Genomic DNA, 25,042 nt, shown 5'->3' on the forward strand with positions numbered 1-25,042 from the left:
TTAGTCTGACCACCAAACTGCTCCACTAACAAACACACTCTCTGCCTTATACCATCTCTAACATTTTAGTCTAGATTTCAAACTCTGCTTTGAAATGAAGGGTAGGTCTCAGATACTAACAACGTGTGTTAAATACATATACCAAGAATATAATGTACTGGGTACATGGCAAAAAATATGCCTGATCACATATGGTGTCTGAAAAGTTAAAAAACAGACATTAACACTTGCAAAACAAGAGCTCAATTAGAATAAAGGTTTACCAAACTCGACTTTTTCTAACATAATATAAAATCTAGCAATGTTGTCTCTGACATACAAGTTAATTCTGTACTTCATTTTAACATAGCAGCACGGTGCTCCTGACCTGCCAGCAGTGTGAATCCACCGGCCTCACAGCAACCCATCCCCGAAAAGGCTGTACAGAGTCCGACAGCCCACCTTCCATTCTCCAGCGAACTTTTAAAAGGCAAAGCACCGGGGCCTGCTTAACATTCGGGTCTCCCGTGGCTGCTGGCCCTGTGTTCCCTGTTGTGCATCTACAACCCTCCCTGTGCCACAGGTTTCTTCAGAGCCGGACAGTCAAAGTGTCACCCAGACAGAGAAATGCCCCCGGCACGCTTTAGAAAACTCCTATTTAATTCGGCCCATAAATTGTAGCAGTGCTGGCACAGGTCAACCATAGGGTTTGCAAACCTGCGTGGCGATATGTCCTCAGGAGCGAGGGGCCCGATCACGGCCCCAGCTGTGCCGAAGGGGCCGGATGCTCCCGCCCGCCCCACTCGTGTCCGGCCCCGCGCACACAGCCTGCGGCATCCCCGCGCCCCTTCCCGCCGGGAATTAGCCTGCAAACGGCAAAACGATCCTGTTTCCTCAAGAACAGACACGTATATATGAGAGCACGTGTGTATATATCTATATATATATGTGGGCATGTACGTGGCTTGCAGGCTTCGGGGGCTCGCAGGCGATGCTGGGGCTGCCCGGGCTTGGGGAGAGCCGCGCCCCGGTGCAGCGCCCGGAGCGGCGGCGGGCGGGAGAAGCAGCGCTCGGCGAGGGGAGGGGAGGGGGCGGCGGGGCCGCGCCGGCCCCTCGGTCCACGGCAGGAGGAGGAGATACCCCGAGCGGCAGCCCAATGGGAATAGTGGCGCTTCCCCTTCTCCCGTTTCCTCTCTCCACCCCCAGCCCCAGGCCGGGGAGGCGGGAGGCGGCAGCGCTGCAGCCCGGCCACCGGCGGGGCGGGGGGCCAGAGGCAGCCCCGCTCGGCCCCTTCTCCGCCTCCGCAGAAACACCTGCGGGGGGAAGGATGCCGGGAGGCGGCCGCCCCCTGCCGCGGGAGCGCGGGCTGGCTCCGGAGCCGCCCCTGCCACAAGGAGGAGGAGGAAGAGGAGAGGCAGAGAAAGGAGCAGGAGGGAAGTGGGGAAGTTGTGCCTTGCCCGCCCCGCCGAGAGCCGGAGCCATGGGCTCGGCCGGGGGGGCGCGGGCCGCCCCCTCGCTGCTGCTCTCGCTGCTGCTCGGAGCCTCGGCCCCGCTCTGGCTGCGGGCGGAGACGCTGGGTGAGTGCGGGGCCGGGCGGGGACGGGCGCCGGGGGCGAGCGGAGGGTGCTGCGGGCTACCCCCGCCGTCCGCGCCTCGCCGCTCGGCGGGAGCGCAGCCTGAGCTGCTCTCGGGGCTGTATATAGCTGACCTGGTTAATCCTCGCCGGGTTTATCCCTGTGTCTGAGTAGCTGCGAGATTAAAGTGGTAACCAGCCTTACTGGTAAATGTATACTACGACTTTCTTGATCTTTGTTAATTAAGACTTAAAAAAAAAAAAAAAAAAAATTGTAGTAAGTCGGATAAGCGGCGAAAAAGTCTCGGGCAAGTTGCGTGCAGGAGGCAGGAGGAGGGCACCTGGGCGCCCGCTGTGCCGCGCCTCGCCAGCCCCGGCGGGAGCCCCGGGCGCGGCGGGCGGCGCTCGGCCAGCGGCAGCGCCGCGTCTGCTCCGGGCTGGGGATGGGGCTGGGGCCGGCAGCTCCTGCCCCACTGCCGCGGGGAGAAAGCGAAATGCCTCTACTCGTGCCGGGACGAAGTTTCGTAGGCATCTCTAGGAGATGTTACGAGCGTTTTTGTGGTAGTGCAGTTTGTTGCTCATAGAGTGCGGGTGCTGTTCTCTTTATCCTGTGTTTTTAAACTTCCTGTGTAAATTACTAGTACAGCTGACATCTCCGACCGCGGAGTTGCAGCCTCTTGGCTGTTGCACTGCGTGGCCTGATGTATCTGTCTTGGCAGCTACCGATAAAATAGCTAATACTGGAAACTGAGCATCATAATGAGCTCGACAATGCATTCAGATAACTCAGAAGTCCTGTATTAATGTTCCAACTTGGCTGCACATCCCAGAACCCAGCGCCGTGCCATTAGCTGTATACAGGCATTGGCATTGTATACAGGCGTTGGCAGAAAGTATTTCAGCTGATTTATACCTGTTCGTCCCATAAACCCCTATTAACAGAGGTTTCTGATATGCGTCTCCACAACAGGGAGAAGTTGGTATGGGTCGTCTTGGTATCTTTGCTGTTCTGTCCTCGATGTGCTGGGATTACGATTTGATACGTTGCAGGAAACATACATAGCAAAGAAAAAAGGTTCCTTTAATTCTCTCTTTTCATTAGTGTTTTGAGGGGTTTTTTGGCTTGTTTCTCTTTCACTGATGCTTGTCCTTCGCTTGATGGCACCAGGGAGAAGAAAGTCATTTGGGGAGCAAGTGAGTAATAGTAAGTCTCCTGGGCTTTCAGGGGATTTTGGTGCATAACAGTAACACAGTACTAAGTATGAATGTTCCTTCTTGTCCACATTCCCAAATTAATTGCTAAAAGCACTTTTTTTTATCCATGTTAAAAATATTTCTACTACCAAATCAACAGAAGGAAGCACAAGTACTATTTTGCCTGATTCTCTTTGGACCAAATTCAGATTTACAAGATAATCTGTCCAGTGTCTAGAAAGGAGAAAAGATATTGATCCCCCCACACTTCATTTTTCCACAGGGAAGTTCTTCCGTGTTTGTCTGTTACTATTACCATATAAATTAGGGGCTAAGTGTTCTAAAGTCGCACCAGTGGAGAAAGGGGATAAGGATAAGTGGATACAAACTTCCTGTTACACAAGCTTCTTGACTTGATTTAAAAGTTGTAATGGAGCAGGAGAGGTGCCAGAGTGAATCAGGCTCGAGTTTCAGGTAATTCGGTATCTCGTCACCACTGGTGTTTCCCACCAGCTGGTTCAAAGAAAGATGCACTGGTTTAAGTACATTGATTTTAAAATACTCATTTTTAAAAAATGAAGCATTACATTTTTCTGACTCTTCACGAGCTGACTGCACAACGTGCAGCCTTTACCTTCCTCTTAACTTTTTCTTGAGGGGTGCTATGGAACAAGGATGAAGTGGCTGTTATAGTTTCTGTTCTTTTACTTTGGTTTTAAATTGAAGAAAGACCCCTATTTTCCCTCTGGCTTGGTTATTTCAGAGGATGGCTTTTATCTGAGTCTGGTTGTGTAGAGGCTGGGTGTCAGCACTCTTTGTGTTCTTGAAAATATGTTAAATGTGTGTGTTGTCTGAGGAATCTATGAATGTGAAATTTTGTTGTCCATAAAATGATAATAAGAAAGGCTGAGCAACAAGGGAAACTATTTTAATTAAAAAATATTTATGGGCTTAGTGGCTCTCACCTGGGAACAAATACTACATCTATGACTGTCCATGAGTAATATATAGCTTTGGGATTTATAATAAAAGGCAATTCTTTTCTCTTTTTATTCTGCTGTACACCCATCTTCTCTCAGGGTTTCAGCTGCCAGTTCTTCACTGTCAGCTACAAAATATACCTTGCTCCCCATCTGCCAACCTCACACAGCCATCCCATATCCTGATATCTCTTCTAAAAATCTCCTGCAGTGGTTAGAACCCAAGGCAGAAGGGAGGCATACCTGAACACATCACCTTTGCCTTTCACCATTCCCTGAATTTTCTTCTGGTGGTGTTGAGCAAGACCTTGTACCATGTAATTGTGGACAGCAGAAGTCAGAGTTGAATCTGAGTCTTTCAGAGTTTTGACTCATTTTCTATTGCATTTCTGGCCAGTAGGACTTAAAACTGATCAGAAGGTTGGTTGTTTGTAGAAAGGCATAAGAGGAATGAGGATTTTAATCTATTAAGTACAAGATTTAAGCCACTGCTCTTGCTGTACCTCATTTATTTTCACTTAAAATAAAACAGAGCTATGAAACTAGTTCATGTGGGATTTGCAGATCAGCATCCAGGAGTGAGCTTTGCTTGCTGTATTCCTGGCTCTGTTGACAGTTTTGCCCAGTGCCCAGTTTGAAGAATCGATGGGGAGTAGACTTTTATATGTTTTGAGGAAAGGCTGTTATTCAATGTGACAACAGTGTATCCAGTAATTACGAGAGATTATGCCTGTTCTCAGGGGCTTGCACAAAACCCTTGCTGAAGAATACTGGTGTGATCATGCTAATCCACTTTGTATGCCCATTTCCAGCAGTTTGAAATGCAGATTGAGATGAGTCTTTCTTGTACCCAAACCCCTCGCTTCAGTTTCTGAATATAAGTGATTGGTAAATTTTCAGTTTGTTTGCGTTTTGTCCTTATGTCTGTTTCCTTCCTTGGCTCCCTCTCTCTTGCCTTGGGAATGCTGACTAGAATTGCTAAAGAGGGAGGCAACAGTTTTCCAGTTGCAGTTCATAAGCGATGCGTGTACCCACCACAAGAAAACTGCAATGTTTTCAGTCACACAGACTCTGCTATAAATAGCTCTGAGCTCTTTGTAAGTACTTCTCTTTAGGTTATCAGGGGATGTATTTCAAACAGAATCAAAGACAGGGAGGGCAGCAAGAGTCTCTCTGACAATGCAGGGAGAAGAAGATGCTTCTGGGAAAGTTGTTACCTGCATGGCTGTTGAATCATATTTCATGAAAATTGGCTGATTTGCATATGCAAATTTATATTTATCAAAACTGTCACCTTTAGTCCACCTGGAGTACGTGCATAGCACACTAAAAATTAGTTTGAAAAAATGCCAATTTTGAGGACAGTCATGCTACTGTATAGGGATGTCTAAGGTACCTTTTCAGAAGTATCTTAGGTACCAGCACTAGTGTAGTTTTGAAAGCCCATGTGAGCTCTCACACCATGCTGAGAAGTGTGGTCCTATGTGGTGGCAGGCACTGAAGTCCTCAGCACAGACATCACTGTAGTTTGGGGCTGGCTGTATTGGATCAGATGCTCTCCTGTGGCATGTACTCATCAACATATGGGTTTGCACCATCTGCTAAGAATAAAACAAGCCAGACAAGATCAAAATAAAATCCTTCTGACTGGATTCAGTGGAATGGTATTGGATCCCAACTAACTGCAATAAAAAATATTAATAGCAATGCATAAGAATGAGCACACAACTTCCCCAAAAGGTTTAATTAGTGTTACAACTGGGAGTGGGAAACTTCAAACTGGGACAAGCTAATAGTGATGCTTAAATAAAAAAAGGATAGTGGTTTGACTAGTTTTAAGAGTATACAGATACCTTCATTTTTGCTTTCAAAAGAAATTACAAACTGTCTAATTAAACTGATTTTTGTCTGTGAAAATTGTGTGAGTGCTAAAGCCACATTTTTGAGGTTGGCTGTATGCTTGTACATAGAGAGAGGCTGCCAGTAGTTTTGGTTAGGATTGTTGATCCTGTATAATTAGGCCTGGGAGCTGAGTGTTTTGAGGAGAGGAAGCATTTTGGTCTTTCATTGCCTCTCTCCCTGTCTCTTCTTTTGGCAGAGCCAGGACTTGCCTCTCAAGTGTTTCCTTCCAAGATGTGAAGGCTTAGTTTGGTGGTGGTGGTAGTTTCTCATACTCTTTGAGCAAGATTTCCAGTTCCAGTGGGACCATATTTGTTATTTCTGTTTCCCTAATGGGACAGGATTGCTGTCTGGTGGCAGCTCCATTCTGCTCCCCCACATAAGCACAGAGAAGGATGAGTGCATCTATGCTGTGCAGTATTTGCCCATCTCCAAAGAGCTTCAGTGAAGGTGTTTTCAAGCCAAGCATGATGAGGGACAGGAGCATAAATGAGGAAAGCAGAGCAAGGCTAGAATTCCAGTCCCCAGGCCTCCTGCAGGACTAGGATATTCATTTTTGTATCTAGTATCATGCATTTCAGCCCAACTACATCTGTAATTACATTCGTGTTCATCAGACATTTAGTTAAGCTCTAAAAGATTGTTTCTTCCTCCAGTTGCTGCCGAAACCTCATACCCATCACAGTTTTATTCCATGATGTTCAAGTTTCTGGCATTTCCACCACAAATTGTTCAACAATATTGGATTTCAGTCTAATGCTTTGACATTAAAGTTGAAGTCATGTTGATGTCATCTTCCAGATGTTCATGTCTACTGAATAAAAATTTTGTTTGTTTGTTTTATTTCAAATTACAAAAACACATGGGGAATTCTGGATGTGATCCCTCATGCTATACAAAGGCCTGTGTGTGTCCTGTCAGAAATCAAACAAAACTTTTCTTCATGGAGTAGCAGCAGAGACTTCAAAAGGCTGGAAACATAGGTGGATTTCTTCACCCACCCGAACAAAATGGCTTTGTTACATGCCTGAGCCTTGTTGTTGCAGCTGCACTGTGCAGAAAGGAGATGTGTGGCTTCTGCCTGAAATTACTTGTGTTTTGCTCTGGTGCCACACCAGTTCTGTGTTGATGTGTTGTTTTGCCTTAATATTCAGCAATGGCTCACTTGTAAAATGAACTCATAGCAGCAGCAACAAAAGTCCACACTTTGTCCTCCAGGTCTGCAAAAATACATTTTAACCTGTAGAATAAATTCATTTATCTTGTGGGTCTCCCTCTGCTGGGATGCTTTAGCAGCAGGTCCATGGCTCGCATTGAGCTGCTGCTTTCCCTGCTGTGTCAGCTTTCTCCCAAAGGCAGGGGTTTGTGTTAGCTCATGTTTCTTGTGTCAGCATGCTACAGGGGAGCTGAAGTTCAAGTGCTTCTGAGATACTGAAGGCTTTTTGGGTGGTTGTGTTAGCATTTTCAATCCCAAGGAATCAGCACTTGCTGATCTAGTAGATTTTTAGCACAGACAGAAGAAACATGGTTAAACTCATGGTCCTTGCTAATGCTTGTGCTTTGAAAATTAATCCACTTTACTTTTTTGGATGAAACTTAGTTACTGTGTTTTGTAGGTGGAAAGCAAAGTAAAACTGTATCAAAATAAACTGAGCAGCTACACTGAGAGAGTCACTTCTGGGTTGAGTGAGAACAGTTCAGACCTTTCTGCTGTGTCCTGTTTTGGAAGTTGAGAATGTGATTATTTAATGCTACTGCTAATCAAAAGAATCTGGTCAAAATGGAATTATGGAGTTTCAGTATAAGTGACACAGGGTGGCATAAAACAGACTCTTCTCTACTGTTTTCCACGTCCATAAGTAAATACCTTTGTGTAGACTCATTATATGTGTCACAGAAGACACAGAAATAATGCTGTGGGTCACAAGTGGTGCCACAACCAACACTATAGTATTTAAAGAGATTATGTAGCTTAGTACTTAAGAAATTATGTAGCTGTTTTGTTTATTGTTGGGTTGTTTTCATTTATTTATTTATTTATTTATTTATTTTTAAATTTAAAATGTCTTTCACAACAACTCTGTGTAACCACAATGAACTGGGAAGATCACAGAAGTTTGTGGAGCTTCTGCATGTACCATTTTGTTTAATACCTTTAGGATGAGTATCAAGCATGCTGGTTGTTTGACAATACTGATAACACATTTCTTGCTTTCAGTGCATTAGCTCAAAGTAGTTCTTTGATTGTTTCTTCATCTTAGTTCAGTTAAATTTTTCTTCCATTTCTACCAGAGTTGCAAGAAACCATTTGTTGTTAGTTTGGTTAGTTAGTAACCATGGAGGAAATAGTTTCTTAGACACTGGGTTCACGGAGTCAAAAGACATAAAAAAAATTGTTGTGCTGATAAATGACAATTATTGTTCCATCACAAATCAATTTGTTTTCTCTTGAGATATTTGTTGATTTACACCTTGGGGATAGTGGGGTGTTTGTATAATTCATTTTGAGAAAAGTAGCATCCTTTCTTATTAACAAATTACATTTTCCACCTAGGCATACAGGCATGAAAGGTGGGTGCGTGATTTTTCAAGTAAGTCAGAACAAGTTTGATTTCTAGAAAAAAAGACCAGCCTCCATCATTGATAACTGTCTATATTGCTTGATGTGTATCACACAAACAAGGTAATTACATATTAAAATGAGGGGAGTGTGTGGTTTCATTCTATCATGTTCAGCCATTTCCTCTTGCCCAAATTAAAACTGTTTTGAAATCTTGCCTTCCCACCTGCTACTGTAACTGGAACAGCTCTGCTCCAGCCTCTCCTTACCCTGGTGTCTCTGAATTTCCTGTCCCTGTGGGTTTGTCAGTCCTTAGCACTGCTGTGAATATTCCTATTCCTGTGCAACCCAATATTCAAGTCTGGCCTTGAGCTTGCAGCATATGTTTCCCACACAGTCCAAATTTGGTGCAATATACTGTAAGTTAATCTCCAGTAAAGCATAGCGCAGAGAAAAACCTGGGAAGAAAACAGATGGAGAAAGTAGAGCAAACAATTTGCATATATATGATATGACTCTTAGTTAAGATTAGCATTTCCCACTTTGCCTGAAAAGCCCTTAATAAAAATCCAACTTCATGTTTGCCTCAAGTCAGCAGAACTGGAGGAGATGCCCTAATGGCAAAATGTCCCCCTAGCACAGGGTGGGAGGGAGTTCCTTCTCCTGCTCCAGCCCTGTGCTGTTGACACATTTCTGGATTGCTGTAGGCAGAGGGGCAGGGAGGAAGCTGCTGTCTGTGGGATATTTGCTCCTCATAGTCTTCATAGCTCTGAACCATCACCAGGGTCCTGAGTTACTCTGCATGGGTGGCTGATGGAGAAATGTGACCATCTTCCTGTTTATTTGTGGTCCTTCATGGCTCTTTATGAACATGCAGGTACAAGAAGTGCTTGGCAGTGGACTCGGTGCCTTCTCTGCACTTGAGGTGTGTAATATGGACTTGTATCTTATAGTAATAATTTATTTATTTAGAAAACAAAACATCAGTTTCCCTTTTGCAAAAACAGGACTCTAAGATTTCTCTGAAATTTCCATACATTTATAGCTCCATTCTCACATCTGTCCAAACCCGCACAATAATGAGATGTTGATGTGGCCAGTTGCAGCAATATGCCACCTTCATAAAAGGAAATCATTGAAAAATATTTAAATGAAGCTGTGCAGTAAATAAATAAAGTACAAATCTTTTGTTTCAGCAGTTAAAAAGGCATAGAAGTTTTCTCACACCCACAAGCTCAAGAGTGCTGTATTTAGAGTGCTGAAAAGCAAATTCCAGTACTGAAGCTCGCTTCTCTGGGTATACATTTGGGTATAGTGCCTCAGTCCTGGAAGCAGTGACTAAAACATGCTTATTTTTGACATGTACTCTGGTACTGTCTGTCTTTCACAGATTGCATTGGAACCAGATTGTGATTCACATTTGTGTTAGTGTAAGAAAGACTTTACTACTTGTTCAGGTTTCAAACCTGCATGCTGAGTGTAAAGTTCTCTCTTAGTGGACACGGCTTTATTTTGATAGAGGAAGTTGCTTATAAGTATATGTCTGCATTCTTTTGACCTTTAAGCAGCTAAATAAATAAAATCTCGTATCCTGGTATGTATTTGTCTTTGTGAACCCCTCCAAAGGTGAGGTTTCTGGGGTGCTAAAGGCTGCCCAGGTCGGTTGAAGAAATCCTGCAAAATCAGTGCTGTGTAGCAGAAAGGATTTCCCTGGCTACTCCCAGATGGCTGTGCTGCAATGGCTAAAAACCCCAAACTTTGAGAAATGCTAGTATGGATGTAAGTTATGTTGCTGAATAAGACATTCAGAAGGGTTGTCAGGATTTATTTTTTTTCTTTACCTGATGGTGGCAATCCAACTAGTTACCAAAATAACTTTTCATATGTTTGAGGCTGAGCATCTCCTCAGGCTGGCTGCAGGGGACATCCTGAGGAAAGCCAGTTCCCAGCCACAGTCTGAATGGCTGTGGGGTGATTGCAGCTGGGCACGTGGTGGGAATTTGTGGTTTGTGGAACCGCTGCGGAACCAATTGGAGGTCATTTGCTTCTTTCTCATTTCTGCTTTAAGAGGGACATTACAGAAAATAATGTCTGTGAAGAGGAGGGGAAAACATGCCATGGTTTGTTTGACCTCCTTCTCCTTTTGCATCCCTTTGAAGTTGGTAAGTAAATAATTTGGGCAACAAAACCAGCACTCTGCCGTGTTCCTTTGCTTCTTCTGCTGCTCTGCCTTCCCTTTCTGCTCTTGGCCCTCCTGCCAGCCACTGCCTGGTTAGCTTGGGCAGCAAAATAAGTGTCCTTAGGAACTGCTGCAGCACAGAGGATCAAATGTTTCCTGACTTCCTAATGGAGTTAAATTAAATTGCAACTCGAAGAAAATATTTATGTGCTACTTGTTTTTCCTTTTGCAATAGGGCATACTGTGATGTGTGAGGCTTTCCCTTAAAAAGATATTAATACTGATTGGAAGGCCATGGAGGATGACAGTCACTTTATTTTTTTATTTTTATTGTAGATTTGCCTTAATTTTTAATGGTTTCTTTCATTATTTGAAAACAGTTTTTTTCTGTATCCACAAAATGTTATGAAGAACATAAAGATGAACTTCTGAAAAAATCCTGTTGTGGTTTTATATATTTTTGAAACAGGGCTCAGCCAGTTGCTTGGCTGATGTAAATGGCATCTGCCCTGAATCCAGGGGCTTGTGAAATCCCCAAATATGTGGCTGTTTCTCCTTCTACCTCTCCCTTGGTGCCTGTGCCTGCTGGGGAGGATGACTGGGGGTTCTCACCCACCAAGGGCTGTGGTGTTGCCCTTTGTGTGAGCTCACTGCCAGGAGAAGCACAAGGCTCTGACATCTCACCATTCCCTGTGGAAGTCAGGGGTTTAGGTCCTGGTTGTGTGGAGGTGTCTCTTTGTTACAATGGCACAGTAAAGAGCTGATGCTCTTGACCCAGGTTTGGCAGCAGAGGGGTTAGAGAGGGAGCACTTAACTCTGCATTTTACTCCATCACCTCAGAAAGCAGTGAAGGGATGAACCCATTTGTGTTTGCAGCATGCATGATTCTGTTAGTGATGAAGGTTACAGCAGCTGTATGAAAACCTAAAGTATTTTCAGACCACTAGATTTGGATTGCATCTGGCAAGAAACTTGGATTTTCTCTCTTTTCTCCTATCCCACGTGAGCAGAGGGCACAGGTTTGACTGGAAGGAGTTGATTTTTTTTTTTTTTTTTAAGATACTTATCAGTTCCTATGCATAACTCAAATCTTATTTCAAACACAGATACGAAACTCCTTGACTCAGTTATTATTGTAGCTTTTAATAAGCTGGAGTTATTTCAGTGACAGCAATGTGGAAGATGAGGCAAATCTCTTTTCTCCTTGTGGGGATTCTCATCAGACTCTCAGAGCCATACCCTTGACTCAGTGGCATTCTGTTCCCTTTGACTGTGCCTGTTTGCTGCAGTGGCTCTTCAGAAAATGCTGATTTTTTGGACTGAATTCCGAGTTAGGCATGTCTGCTCTCCCCTCAAAGGATGGAGTGGAAAGGAAGCAGGACAGGCCATGAGCTCCCAACAGCTCTGTTCCCTCCATATGGAATAGGGGGAGCTTGCCTTGTCCCAGGCACCACCATGAAGATGACCTTCAGAAGGATGTCAGACTGGGAGAGAGGAGGCAGGAGGGACATAAGGTTCTTTGGGGCCAAGGGACATCAGGTAGCAATAGTCTGTAACCAGGGAGCCCAAGTGGGAAACACTGGGGCTCCCAGGGCTCATCCCATGGGATGGAAGAGGGCAGGGAGCCACAGGCTGAGTGTGTGATCACACTCAGGTATAACTTGTACTTAGCACTGGAGTGAGTCCAAGGCTGTAATGAATTGCTTGGTGAGGGTGAATCAGAAGGATGAAAAAGGCAGCTGTTTGCTGCCAGGATATTGAAGCAATGCTTTTGAAAATGCTTTGATATCCTACTCTGTGACTGTTTTGTAGTTGGCCAAATCAACATGTTTCTGAAAGGTGCAGCACATGGAAACTTTTTATAGTACTTATTTGAAAAACTGCAGCCTTTTCCCCATCTCAGAAGGGAATGGTTGGATGAAGGCTCTGTGTGCATCCACATGTGTGTGCAGCCAAGGGGTGGAAAAGCCCAGGGAGCAGAGGAGTGACACACCATGGCTCAGCTTGTGTGCTGGGCCTTGGGGGGGATAAGGAGAGAGTCAGTCCAGTCAGGTGGATCTGGGTGACAGGAGGGTTCCTGAAGGAACCAGCATCATCTTTGTGGATCTCTGTGCTGTTTCTGGCACCTCCACCATTGTGCTGAAGCCCCAGTATCTGCTAGGGGCTGTGTCCCAGGCAGCTCTCAGGATGGGGCCAGAGCTTGTTTTCATCACCTCTGTCCTTCCTGGGCAGGTTAGATCCTGAGGGGACCCTCCTGCCTGTGCCAGCAGCCATGGTCAGACCCAGCCCAGACAGCTGCTTGGAGATACTTCTCCACCTTGTCCCACATGCATCCATTTCGTGTGTGTCTGAGGGTGGGGATGCCTGCCAGCCCCTTGGTATCTCCTCCTGCCCTCTCCACAGCCCCTTGGTATCTCCTCCTGCCTTTTCCACAGCCACTTGTGCTGGTGTGTCCTGGTGGGGTCCCAGGTTTGGGTTTACAGACATGCCTTGCTCTTGTGTCACCTCCTGGTGTGAGAGAGGGGCAGGGTGTGAGTGCCTGTGCTGTGGCAGAAGGTGCCAGTTGTGGCTCTTTCTTCTTGGAGAGTTGTTTCCATCATCTGCCACGGGAGATTGTTTTTATCTCTGGTAAACAGCCTTAGTTCCAGTGCTGTGTGATCTTTGGTACAACCTGCATGTTGGCCCACGATTCAGAGATCATGATGTTGGTCTTGATTCAAATGCCCGTGGGAACTTGTTCTGCAAAGCATGTTCAATAACTCCTGGTGCTGAGGAGAGATTCTATTAAATCTGAGTAGGTTTAGATTCTCTGGTTGTTTAGTACCTCGTGCTCAAATGTGCTGCTTTGCTCCTGTCCAGTGAGAAGTGATGAAACCTGGATGTCTGAGGCAAGGCTGCCAGCTTCTTGCCAAATGGGGTGATAGAAAACAGTTCTCAGAAGTAATGATAAGTGAAAATTTAGTGTCTGAAAGAAAGTCTGTCAAACTGACTGGTTAAATAAATGTATTTCCATCCAGAAGAGCTGTGCCTATAGAAAAGAGTGTGACATCAGGTGTTTAAACCATAGTTTTCATAGGGATGAGGAGTTGTGTTTTCAACTCAGTATATTTTAAGTTTGGCCAACACATTTCTACTGAAAATCAAAATTTCCTGTGAAAAGTAATAAGACCAAAATTAATGACAGTATTGTTCACATTTTAAGTTTGATAATGTGACTAGGGATGCACTTGAATCCCTTACAGCTTGCCTCTGTTTCTGAGCCCTTTTATATAGTGATGTTATATTTGTAAGTTTTTTACAAATTAATAATGACATTTAGTCATTAATTCACTCTTTGTCAGATCCTGAGCTTTATTCTACCTTCCCTCTTTACCTTCTGACTCCTTCTTTAGGTGTGTTTTCCAGCAAATTTCTGTGTACCAGAGCAAAGAAAAATCTTAATCTTGCTGAGAAAACTCAGAATTCAGAGCTGCAGCGAGCCTTCTCTGTTGGAAGCAATAGTTACTAGGACTTGGTCTGACTTTTAGGACATTACTTTGGTTCTTGTGGCAAACAAGCTTTTATCATTAGCTTTTGCTTCATGGCAGGCAGGCAGAACTGAGGCAGAAAGGGATGTTATAGGTGCAGGCTGATGCTGAGGCTTCCTCTCCTCAGCTGGAGTGTTTGGATGGCCATGCTCCACCAGTGAAAAGTCAGAAAATAGCATTTATGCTTTCTTAGCTCAAAAGATGTTCTAGTGTTAATGCTCTCACTCAAAGACAGATTTAACACACACACACACAAAAAAAAAGTTTCCCTGTGAGCAAGACCTTTCATAACCTCATGGAGGAGGATGGCAGGCTCTCATGCACACTTTTGCCTGTACACTTTCTGCAGAAATATAAGGCTCTGTGACCTGGACAGTCATCAGGGTCTTATCATAATGGCAAGGTCTCTACAGTTTTTTGAACAGCATTTTGCACCACAAAAGATCCTCAGCATTGTACAAAGATGGCACAGCCAGAACATAGCCCAGTAAGATGAAGTCTGTGTGAACACTGGACTTTCCATTTTAAGGAACTCATCCCCATGTGGTTCTGTAACTTTCCCTTTGTTTCTCCTTTTCTTCCCTAATAAGGAGAAGTTGCAAACAAAGTTCAGTATTGTAGTTTCTTTATTCCAGTTAAAATAAATTCTCACAGTTAGAAACATGAAGTTTAAATTAAAGGCCATGGGCAGTTGTTTTTTTTTACTGCATAGCAGTTGGCAACACAGGCATCAAGGTTGTCCTGTGTCCTGCTGGAAGTGATCTGCTTTTACACTGCCTAGACCTCTATGGACCCCTCTCTCTGTTCAGAAAATCGACAACTCATCTGCCATAATGTTCTTTATCTCTTCATTCCTGTTGCCAAGAGTTTCCATTAAAAGGTGGTTTGCTTATGAGGCTGGCTTGCCTCTCATCTTGAGTATTTTCCTAGCCATCCTAAAATCAATAGCACTTGGTTAAAAAATCTGAACAACAGATGTTTTTAAAAGCATGTGAAAAAGGAGATCTGAAAAAAAACATATTGAATATGTTTTATGGTGATATGATTTTGGATCTATATCTCCTATTCACCTCTATTCCCAGCATGAACCTTTGACAAAAATAAATAGCAGGCATCAAAGCTAGTAGTAATGCCAAAGCTTCAAAATAAATGTGGTTGCTTGTGAAAAGGCAGATGAGTGAGTTGGATGAAGTGGCAGTGTAATTATACGGTAGCAAGTCAAATTTTGATAGCTTGGAGCTTATCTTAGCACAGCATGCCACTTCCCCCCCACCCCTTGGTATGGCATGTTTCTTTTTCAACACTTCATTCCTAGTTTTTTCTTTTAAAATAATCCTATCAAACCTTAAGTTTGTTTTTCCTAATGATTTTGGAAGGATATTCAGATAGTAATTTGAATGGCACAAACCAAAACAGTTAAACCAAAATATCTGCAAAAGGAAAATTGTGGGTAGTTAAAGTGAACATTGTGAGTTCCCAGCTCTGAAGGATTCTTTATTTTGTTAACATTTCTTGGATTAGCTTCAGTTTTTCAGGATAAAAGATAACTATATGCAAGACACCTGTGTAAAGTGTGCCTGTGCCCTAAATGACCTGAAATTGAGGACTGCCTCTTAGATGTACGTGTATGTGACACTAATCTGCTGTCATAAATGTTTCCATTATTTGGAAGATTGGCCAGAACAAAATGGCTTAAGCTTTAGTATACAAATTTTAAGTTACTAGTATGCTTTTAAATAGTTCAGTAAAAATTGCTTCTTTTAGTAGTCAAGGTCTCTTATCAGATACCTGCTTCCTTCCCCCTCTGTGGATGCTTCCTGTTTTCCATGTCAGTCCACACATCCCCCCATGTATTTCCATGCACCTTTTCCTGTTGTCCTCTGATCTGCTGCAGCTGCTCCTCAGATGCCTCTCCACCAAGGAAAGGTTCCAAAGGCCAGCTGGCTCCTATACAGTGCCATGAAGACACACTTTTGGCACCCCTCTCCTTACCCCTTGAGCAAGAGGTAGCAGCACATGCATTTCTGGGCATGCTGCTGCAAAGTAACCTGTGTACCATTTACAGTGCACACCCCACTTTGGGAGTCACTCTTGTGTCTTCACCTGGTCCCCAGTGCTGTTAGTGTTGTGCAAATGGCACAAGAAAAACAACAGGAAAATAAGATGTGTTTGGTCTGGGGTAGTACACAGTTAAATCATGTCTGTGCTTTCATGTATGACTCAGTTACTCTGTCTGTGGTGGTTAGTGCTATGGAAATAAAACTGATAACTGGGAGAAAATTACTTATGGAAGATCCTGCTTCTTACATGTGGAACAAAATCTTCAGGAATTGAGTAGGGTTTGGCTATAAAGCAGAAATCCAGAGAGACACTGTCTGTACATTATTGTCAAATACAACCTAGTTCATGAGTGTTCCAAGCCTTCCTCCTACTGCTTTACAAGGGAAATGTGACTATATTTATTTCAGTTACCTATGCTCCAACAGCAGCAGAACTGAGGTGTGGTATTACAAAATACTTATTTAAAAAGGAAAAGTGCATGAGACATGATTATGTAGCCACTATTTTCTTCCATTTATTTTATTGAGGGATACATTCTGTTTCTCTTCCTTTCTGTTCTCCTACTGCAGGGGATGGATGTGGGCACACAGTGATGTATCAAGACAGTGGGACACTAGCATCCAAGAACTATCCTGGGACGTACCCAAACTACACTCTTTGTGAAAAGAAAATCCAAGTGCCTCCAGGAAAACGCCTCATCTTGAAAATTGGAGACCTGGATATTGAATCACAGAAATGCGAGTCCAGCTACCTTACCATCCAGAGCTCTTCAACATTGCATGGTATGTAAGAGACAAGGCCATGGTCAGTGCATGATTGGTAAAAGGTAGCTTAGCAAAATGCAAGGAATGTCAGCCTTTGTCCTCTCCTTCTCCTTTTTTACTCCAGAGTTTTGTTCTCTGTGGGAAGCTGTTGTCCTACTGTGTGTAGGTTTGCCAGGGCTGGGGTGCTGCCGTGCTGTGCTGCAGAGGGGCTGCCAGGCTCTGCCTTCAGACCTGCAGGGCTGGACCATCACAGTTCTGGTACAGCAACTCCCTAGATCTACAGCAGCCCTGTTCCCTTCTTGTGCAGGGGAGGATCTTCCTCACAAACTAGGCAAAGATGAAAAATTGGAGTTGATCACCTTGTGGCAGTCCATGGCTCAAAGGGGAAATACCTTTACTATTGCTAGAGTTAGCCACCTTACTAATGTACAGGCTTTAATACTTGCAGATATTAAATGCATACAGCCAGACTGTGCTCTTGTAAGAGATTTGCACAGGAAGATAAGCAAATAATCTGCTAAAGCTGTGCACTTAAAACAATCATAATGGCAACAGGATTCTCCCCAGGGAGTACCTGAGGCCTTCCTCAAAATGGTTTTCCCAACCAGTTGTCACTGAAACTTTTGATCTGCACTTTCTAGAGGAGTCAAACAGATTTTTCAAGTCATGCACTCTTTTTCAGAAATCCAATTTAAATTCAAAGCTGCAAGGAGTTGTGCAATGTAGGAATGAACTCCTGAATTGACAGTTCGTAAAATTTTGCCTGCTGGGAGTGGGCTGTGTAGCCCTTCAGTCAGCTGAGGCTAAATGGGCTGTACTGGACTTAACAAGCAGAATGGATCCAAGGGGAAAATGTGATGAATTTATGAGCTGCACAGAGCCTCTGCAGGTTTTCCACCTCGCTGCTTGGCTCAGAAAAGTATGTGGTTCTCCAAAGATGAGATTTCACAGGATATCTTAGTAGTAAAGGAGGGTTGATTGCCTTTCATTTATCAGCATGATAGGCTTATCACTCATCTGGTAGGAGAAGATCAAATGAAGTATTAAAGGCACACTCACAAAGGAAGGTAAAGGTAATTATTCTTCTCATGGGGGAGGCATTACATTTTGAAACAACCTTATCTAAGAGTGGGCAGTGTTATGCTGATATCTAAGCCTGCACAGAGCTTGATTTGAGGCATAAGGAACATCTCTGTTCATGTGTGCTGGGTTTTTTTAATGCTATTTATTTCTTTCTTCACTGTGAGAGAGGTGAAGCACTGGAACAGGTTGCCCAGAGAAGTTGTGGATGCCCCATCCCTGGAAGTGTTCAAGGCCAGGTTGGATGGGGACCTGACCAACCTAATCTAATGGAAGGTCAATTTCCATGCCAGGGAAGGTTGGAATTAGATTCCCTTTAAGATCCCTTACAAGCCAAGCTATTCTATGGTTCTGTGATCCATTTCATAACTAAGCAATGAGTTGTGTTCACCTGAAGCAGTCTGTCTGTACTTGGCAGTAAGAAATATGTGGCTGTTATTGCACTAGCATATCTCTGAATAATTTTTACTGATACTGTCTTGACTTTTCTAATCTAAGGATCCTCTCAGAAAGAGGGATAAATCAATATATTGTTTTCCAAGTGAAAAATGAAACTTGGATGTTGATTGAAATTCTGGCTCCTTACAGATCAGCCTGAAGGCATCTTCACATCATTTATACTGCAGTCATTCAGCCTATAAGCACAGAATAGCTGTGTATTATGCAATCAAGTCCACATAATTAATTTTTTTAAAGTATTCCCACACCCATTTTCAGATCTGATTAATAATGTCTGATGCATGTGGACTGTAATTTGCATTCTCGGTAGTGAACTGCACAATTAGCAGATTTTGGTCATATCTGATTAAACCAGTTTTTAGGCAGACATACCTTCTGTAATGGTTTTTGTGGTCTGCAGCTCACTGTAAACTTTCCCACCAGCATACCTACAGAGTGTCTGTTCTACATTCAGGCAAGTCATGCAGAATGGATGTGGAAATAGTTCTATAGGCATAAATTCATGATGTTGCTTATGTTTTAAAAGCCACATGAATTCTTAGATGAGATTAGAGCTTCTCTAAGTCATTTTTTTCAACCATCTTGCTATGGCTTTGCGTTTCAATATGCATTTGTGCAAGTGAAAGAAGCCTTGTGAATAAGCACTGCTACATCCATTCAGTTTGTTAAGTGTCCTTTTAGACAGCTGTTTTTGAACTCACATCTCCTCTTTGCAACCCTTCCCTCTTCATGAACATCTACAGGCAGCTCAATATCTTCCCTCTGGCCAAGGAGATACTGACCTTGGACATCGAAATTCTTTCATGGGATGATGGAGAGGTGAAAATATTTTGCAAGCACTGAAAACATCTGAGCAATTAAAAACTAATCTTTATGTGTTTTCTGGGCTTAAAAAGGAAAACCTAAAAAGCAAAAGTATGAAAGCTGGCAATGTGAATACTGCTCATGTTTCAAATTAGCGAGCAGCCTTTGCTCTTTATTTTGGAGGTTTGCAATTACAAGACAATAAGGTCCAAAGGGAAATATGTTTTAAATATCATACTGATTTCTTCAGCACTACAGAAGACAACAACATGAATGTCAGTATGAGTACAAACATCTGTTGAGGAGTATATGTGAAGCTTAGAAAATTGGTCAGAGACAAAATAGTAGATTATGTGTACAAATATAAAATTAGTGTGAAGAAGACTCCAGATGATAAAGTATTGTTTTCCTTTCAGATTTCTTCCAGTCTTTACATTTAACTGTGATTCATTCATCATTATAACCATCTGCAGGGATTCTTGCAATACAGCAAGGAGTAACTCAATTTGTCTTTGGGGTATTTATGTTCCATGCAGTAAAGGGAATCTGTTAAATACAAATGAAGGGATTAATTGATTTATGTTAGTGGGAGCATTGATGTTACTTTTGCAAGTTGGTGACTACAGATTAGAGCACTTACATGCAAATTTCATAAAAGTTCAGGATATTTCTTGGATTCTGCAGATGGATAGGAGAGTATGATTCATTCCTAGAAAAGCATGTAGTGCTGTTGTGTATGCTGATCTACTGAAGCCTTTCTCAGTCTCAACTATGACACAAATGTGACACTACAGTTCTTCTCACCTTTGGTACTTCTCAGTTTTGATGGACCTGTGAAAGCAGGTATTGAATTTAGATTTCTCCAATATTGCACTTAAAAGATGATAAATAATCTTAATGAAGCTCTAAAAGTGGAGTCATACAGTGTCTGAACACTGTATCTATGAGTTATTACTCTGCAAATTATTTTATTTAGTGTTCACTGGAGATGGAACCTGTAACAAGCCTTTTCTTTCAAGCTGTTAGCTCTGTATCCAGACGTAGCTGTGAAAATATTAATCATCAGTCAGCTAAGGGAGTCTAACACCCGTTTTGGTGAAACTGAGTCACCTTTGTCTGACAAACATTTAAATATTAGCACAGCTTTGCACACGTTGTCTCCAGGAGAAATAAATAGATGATCGTGTTCTGTTTCAAAGGCACAGCTTTTGACTGGATTAAAATATGGTGTTTTTTTGTCCCACAGAAAATTAATATGAGCATAATCTCACAGTGCAGACAAGGTGCAGCCTTTACCAAAATGCTTTTCTTCTCGAGTTAATTGCATTATCTGAGCATATTAAAAATACTGAGCTCTGAAGCAGAGCTTCTGATTTTTTAATTAGTTAAAGGGATATGTGAAAACAAGATTAACCATGTCAGCCCTGTAGTTCTCAAGAACAAAATTTGCACACTTATGAAGGTGGATCATAAATGCTTTAAAAGTTTGACAGGAGCTGCTTTTAGTCTGCTTCTTTTCATGTCTCTATCAGATTTCTGTACCTCTTTTGACCCCTTTTTTTTTTATTTTTCTATCTCTTCCCCATCTAATGGCTTGATATTTTTTCCCTTAATTTTGTGAGATGCTCATCAGTCTTGACTAGAGAGAAAGCCAAAAGAAGAGATAAGTGCCTACTTACTTCCTCATTCACTTGCAGTCAGTAGGAGGTTGATGTGCTCCTCTGGGGTGGATGTCAGAGCTGCTGAGTGACTAGTAATAATTTGGAGAGTTAGTGCAGTTGACTTGTTCTTGCATAATTTACAGCTGGTAACTAACATGAAATAGAGAATTTACTGAAAATGCTTTCTTCTCCCCACACCCCATTACTAAAGTTACAGAGTGCCTTCAGATGCCTTCTACCTGTCATTATCACTTGAGGGGATTCAACAAACCAGTCACTCATTATGTATTGAAATAAATATCTTGTTTGAATAAAGGGTGTGTCCAGGTTTCTTTTTCATCCCTCAAAGGAAACTTGTTATTACTGTATTGTTTCTGGTATTTCAGGAAACCCAGAGAAATGCCCAGACAAGTTCTTGCTGAAGATCAAGTTGAGCAGTTTCTTAACAGTCAAAACACTTTTAACAATTTGGTTTCATCTGAGTGGTTGCAGTATCCTGAGTTTTCAGCTTTGGAAGGATTGATGCAACAAAGAATGTTGGACCTTTTTTCCTGTTAGCTGCATACAGTGTATTATTCTCTGTTTTTTGTTAAACTACAGGTCTTCACTCATGATTCCTAGTTGTTGCTGTGTTTCTGGTTTTGGATTTGTCTAAAACCACAGCAGTGTTAAAAGGGGGGATTTCACCTGAGGTCAAGCAGGCAGACCAGACTCTCCATGTTAAAGTTGTGATTACTTCCCCAACCTCTCATGCCTTTTTCTGTCCTTTATCACAGTCTTTGGCAACCCTTTGGAAACGTTAACCAAAAGTTATATTTGTTCTTCCTCAAACAAGAAATGCTTACCACTCAGCCTGAGATTGTGCTGCACAGAGTTAAATGTTGGATAACCAGGCTGTCTCATCCTGACTGCCTACTCTGTCATCTCAGATCTGCAGTGTGTTAAACACCACCTTCCCTGCACCCTGCAAGGATGGACACAGGGCAGTACTTTGTGTGTCCTTGCAGGGTCCTGCTGGTTCCCACTGCACGTGTGTGTGTCAGGGTTTGAGCAAAGAGGACCTCTCTTGGTAAGGGGGAGAGGCAATCACTGCTTATCAAAGTATTTAAATGCGGGATGGAGATGAATTTTGGGACTGAAGGCGTTTTCATACAACGCATCCTTGCTGGTTTTGTGAGCTATTTGTGAAAGTCTTGCACTCTGGATGAGTTTTTAGCTCTGAAGTGAAACAAGTGTAATCTGTGTTCATTTTATCCCCTGTCCTCTCCCAGCTACTGAGGTAATTCCAAATTGATTTTTTTGAGAAAAGGCTGCAGTTTAAAACATTGTTTTCCCCAGACTAATGCATTAAGGCATGATAATCCTAAAAGGCACATCCATGGATTGTTGCTGCATCTTGCCTGCCTACCAGGGCTTACTTTGCAAGTAAAGACTGAAAAAAGGGAGAAGATTCTCTGTTGAACAGAGGACATCATTATTTAATATGCAAACTAAGTTTCTTAAAGGCCTCTGCAAATGTCAAGCTGCAGATTTCAAGTGAATTTGAGGAATTTGAAAGCAGAATGAGCATAGTGAACCGGCCATTCAATAGCTGAAGAGGGGAAATAGTTGCTTCTAAAAGGAAGAAAAAGCCTTAGAGAAGATGCAGAAAGTATTAAGAACTAGAGAAATAAGTAGCATGTAGGCATTGCCAGCTGGTGTGAAAGAAGAGAGTCCTCTGGGCACAGTACTTTTTAAGGGAAATAGAAAAAATAAAGGAACATAATTCAACAAAGAAAGCTCAGGAACTGTGCCAGAGACTGGTTGACAATAGAAGTAAACTAGACCTCATAAAACCAACAATGCTGTAAAGATCATCAGATTTGCAAAACAACACTGTTATGAAAAAGACAAAAGCAGTAGGCTATTGCTAACATTTAAAAAATAAACAACATGTAAAATAGTCTCTTCAGTCTCCAGAGGGGCCAGCCAAAGGATATCCACGAGACAGTTTACTGTGTATCTTGCAGGATGTTAATGCTGCTTGGAGACAAAAGTGTTTTATTTAAGCCACCTAAACCATACCAACAGATCGAATCTTCTGCATGAAAGGCATTAAAGCTTACTTTAATTATGGAGAATATTAAAATTAGTATACTTGAAATCCTTAGACCTCTAATATCTCTTCTGCAGAATTTTTATAAATATAAGTAAAAGGAATCTGGAGTGAACAGACGGAACCACAGTTGGGTCAACCTTTTAATGAGACATGGAAAGGAGAGCAGGCCCTGGCATCTAGATATAGTAATATTGAAATGTGGAGAACACCTACTCAGCTTCATCACATGTAACACATCTGTTTATTAGATCAAGCTCTTTCCTTTGTTCTTACAAACAAACCAAGTAATCCTGCCTCCTTACCCCAGCAGAGCTCCAGCCAAGTCACTTTAACAGGAAGCTGAGAGAGATCAGCATTCATGACTCGTTTTTCAAGCCGAATATGCAAAACAACCCACCTCACAACTAACATTGGAAGATGAAAAACTGATAACGTGATCTGGCAGTTCTCAAAAGGGATCTTAAAAAACTTCTGGCTAAGTCCCAGGTTTAGGAATTAAATATTTATCCAGAGTCAAGTCCAAATGCTGCAGTAAAAATTAACAGGGCCCTATAAGCAAGTTTCTCATTTTCATAAAGGGGCTTTCTCCACCATCTCTCATCTTTACTATGGTTGTACAGTATTCATATAGACAGCCAGGGAAATTAATGAATCTCAGGTGGAATGGACAGGCAAGATGGGGAGCGCATATGAATGAGTTTTAAAAGTAAACAGTGAAAATATTTTTGTCACCTCAATTTGAAATGGAGAATACTGAGTAGATTAAATACAGTTTTGAGATGAAGTCTAACGAGTACAGATGCTGGCTGGGTTTAGTTTTCTAATGTCCATAAATTCTCACAGGATATGTATTTGAGGTAATAGTGAGTTGATGGAGAGCAAACCTACCAGGTACTACTGTGTCTATAGCAAGTGCATCTAACCAGGCACACCACAAGCCAAAATGCAGACAGCCTGGGAGACTGTCCTGTCTCTGGCTTTACAACCTGAAAGGAAATAAGAGGACTGACGTATGGAAGTGCATGGGAAAAGGGTATCTAAAAACACTTTTCTAAAGAAACTTTAAAAACAGATGAAAGCATATCTCTCATGAGTCAAAACTGAACCCAAAGAATTTTCTTGACCCTGAATCAGTTTTATTTTCTAAGTATTACTAGTTGTATCCTTAGTGAGCTTTCTGGAAGACCATCAGTGTAAAAGAAATTTGTTAGGGAAAAAATGGGGATTTGAAGTTAAAAAGGCCACTCTGCAAAGACTTGGCAAAATGGAGGGAGTTGCTGCTTAACCAAACCCACTATTATTAAGTAAATCAAATCACAGAGGTGCTTTTACACAGGTCATTTTAAACACAGTAAGCACTAAAAAGGGTGGGTTAACACCTTATCCTAAAAAACAGACTGTACACATCTCTAGTTCTTTCAGGGAGTAAAGAACCTCTGAGTCAAACTGGTGTCTGATCAGTTTCTCTAAGAGCTGCAGTTTAGGGGTGAGATAATGCTTAAAGTTTTTCCTGATCTCTCCCTCTCAGAACTTACTTCTGTATTTGATAACATGGAAATAAACTCTGCTAGATCCCAGGCAAGTCTGAGGACCTGGCAGTGTAGTGCTGATGTCGTATAACCTGAATCATTGAGAAGAAATATATTGAAGTGTTTTGCAAGGCTTCCTCAGTTTGCAACAAAAGGCAAGTGATTGATTTGTAGTATTAATAAATTCCACCCACCCCCTCCCCTATTTCTTTTCTTACAAATCTTTGCAAAAAACTTATAAACCTTTGGAAACTATTCCTTCCTTGAACATATACTCTTTCTTGCTTCTAAATTCTTTAAGGAATTAATCCTAGGCTCCCTTTATTTTGATCTATGCATAGGAATCTCTTGGTATGCCAGAACTGCTCTTGGCAGGATATAACCATAGCCTGGTAGCCTCTTGGATTTATTACTTAATAGTAGAAACTTGTCTTTAGACACTGAATGTTGGTTTCTTAAGCTGATTGCTTCTGAATTTCTTGCTTTATAGTTTGGACTATACAGCTCTGTGTGTCTAGACTATTTTGTATTTTATTTTATTGTATTGGTTTTGCTCATGATGCGTGATTTGTTTGTATAATTATCTGGAACATATGTAGACTTGCTGCTGGAGGAGACACTCATCCCTGATCCAGCTGATGTGTGGATGCATGAATCAGCCATCTAAATTATTCTTCCAGAGTAGATAGGTCACT

At 42.3% G+C, this 25,042-nt stretch overlaps 1 protein-coding gene across 2 annotated transcripts in view; it reads left to right on the forward strand.

Moving 5' to 3' along the window:
• The first annotated feature begins 1,135 nt into the window (after positions 1-1,135).
• The window catches only part of DCBLD1 (discoidin, CUB and LCCL domain containing 1), a 46,642-nt gene continuing 22,735 nt past the window's right edge, over positions 1,136-25,042 (forward strand). Inside the window, exons 1-2 of one of the 2 annotated variants that reach the window (XM_056488137.1) lie at positions 1,136-1,556; positions 16,522-16,734. In XM_056488137.1, coding sequence (XP_056344112.1) covers positions 1,136-1,556; positions 16,522-16,734 — 634 coding nt within the window. The remainder of the gene's footprint in view (positions 1,557-16,521; positions 16,735-25,042) is intronic. The other variant, XM_056488138.1, reaches the window with a different exon arrangement.

Source organism: Oenanthe melanoleuca, chromosome 3, assembly GCF_029582105.1.
Source record: "Oenanthe melanoleuca isolate GR-GAL-2019-014 chromosome 3, OMel1.0, whole genome shotgun sequence".
In the NCBI taxonomy this organism is placed as follows: domain Eukaryota; kingdom Metazoa; phylum Chordata; class Aves; order Passeriformes; family Muscicapidae; genus Oenanthe; species Oenanthe melanoleuca.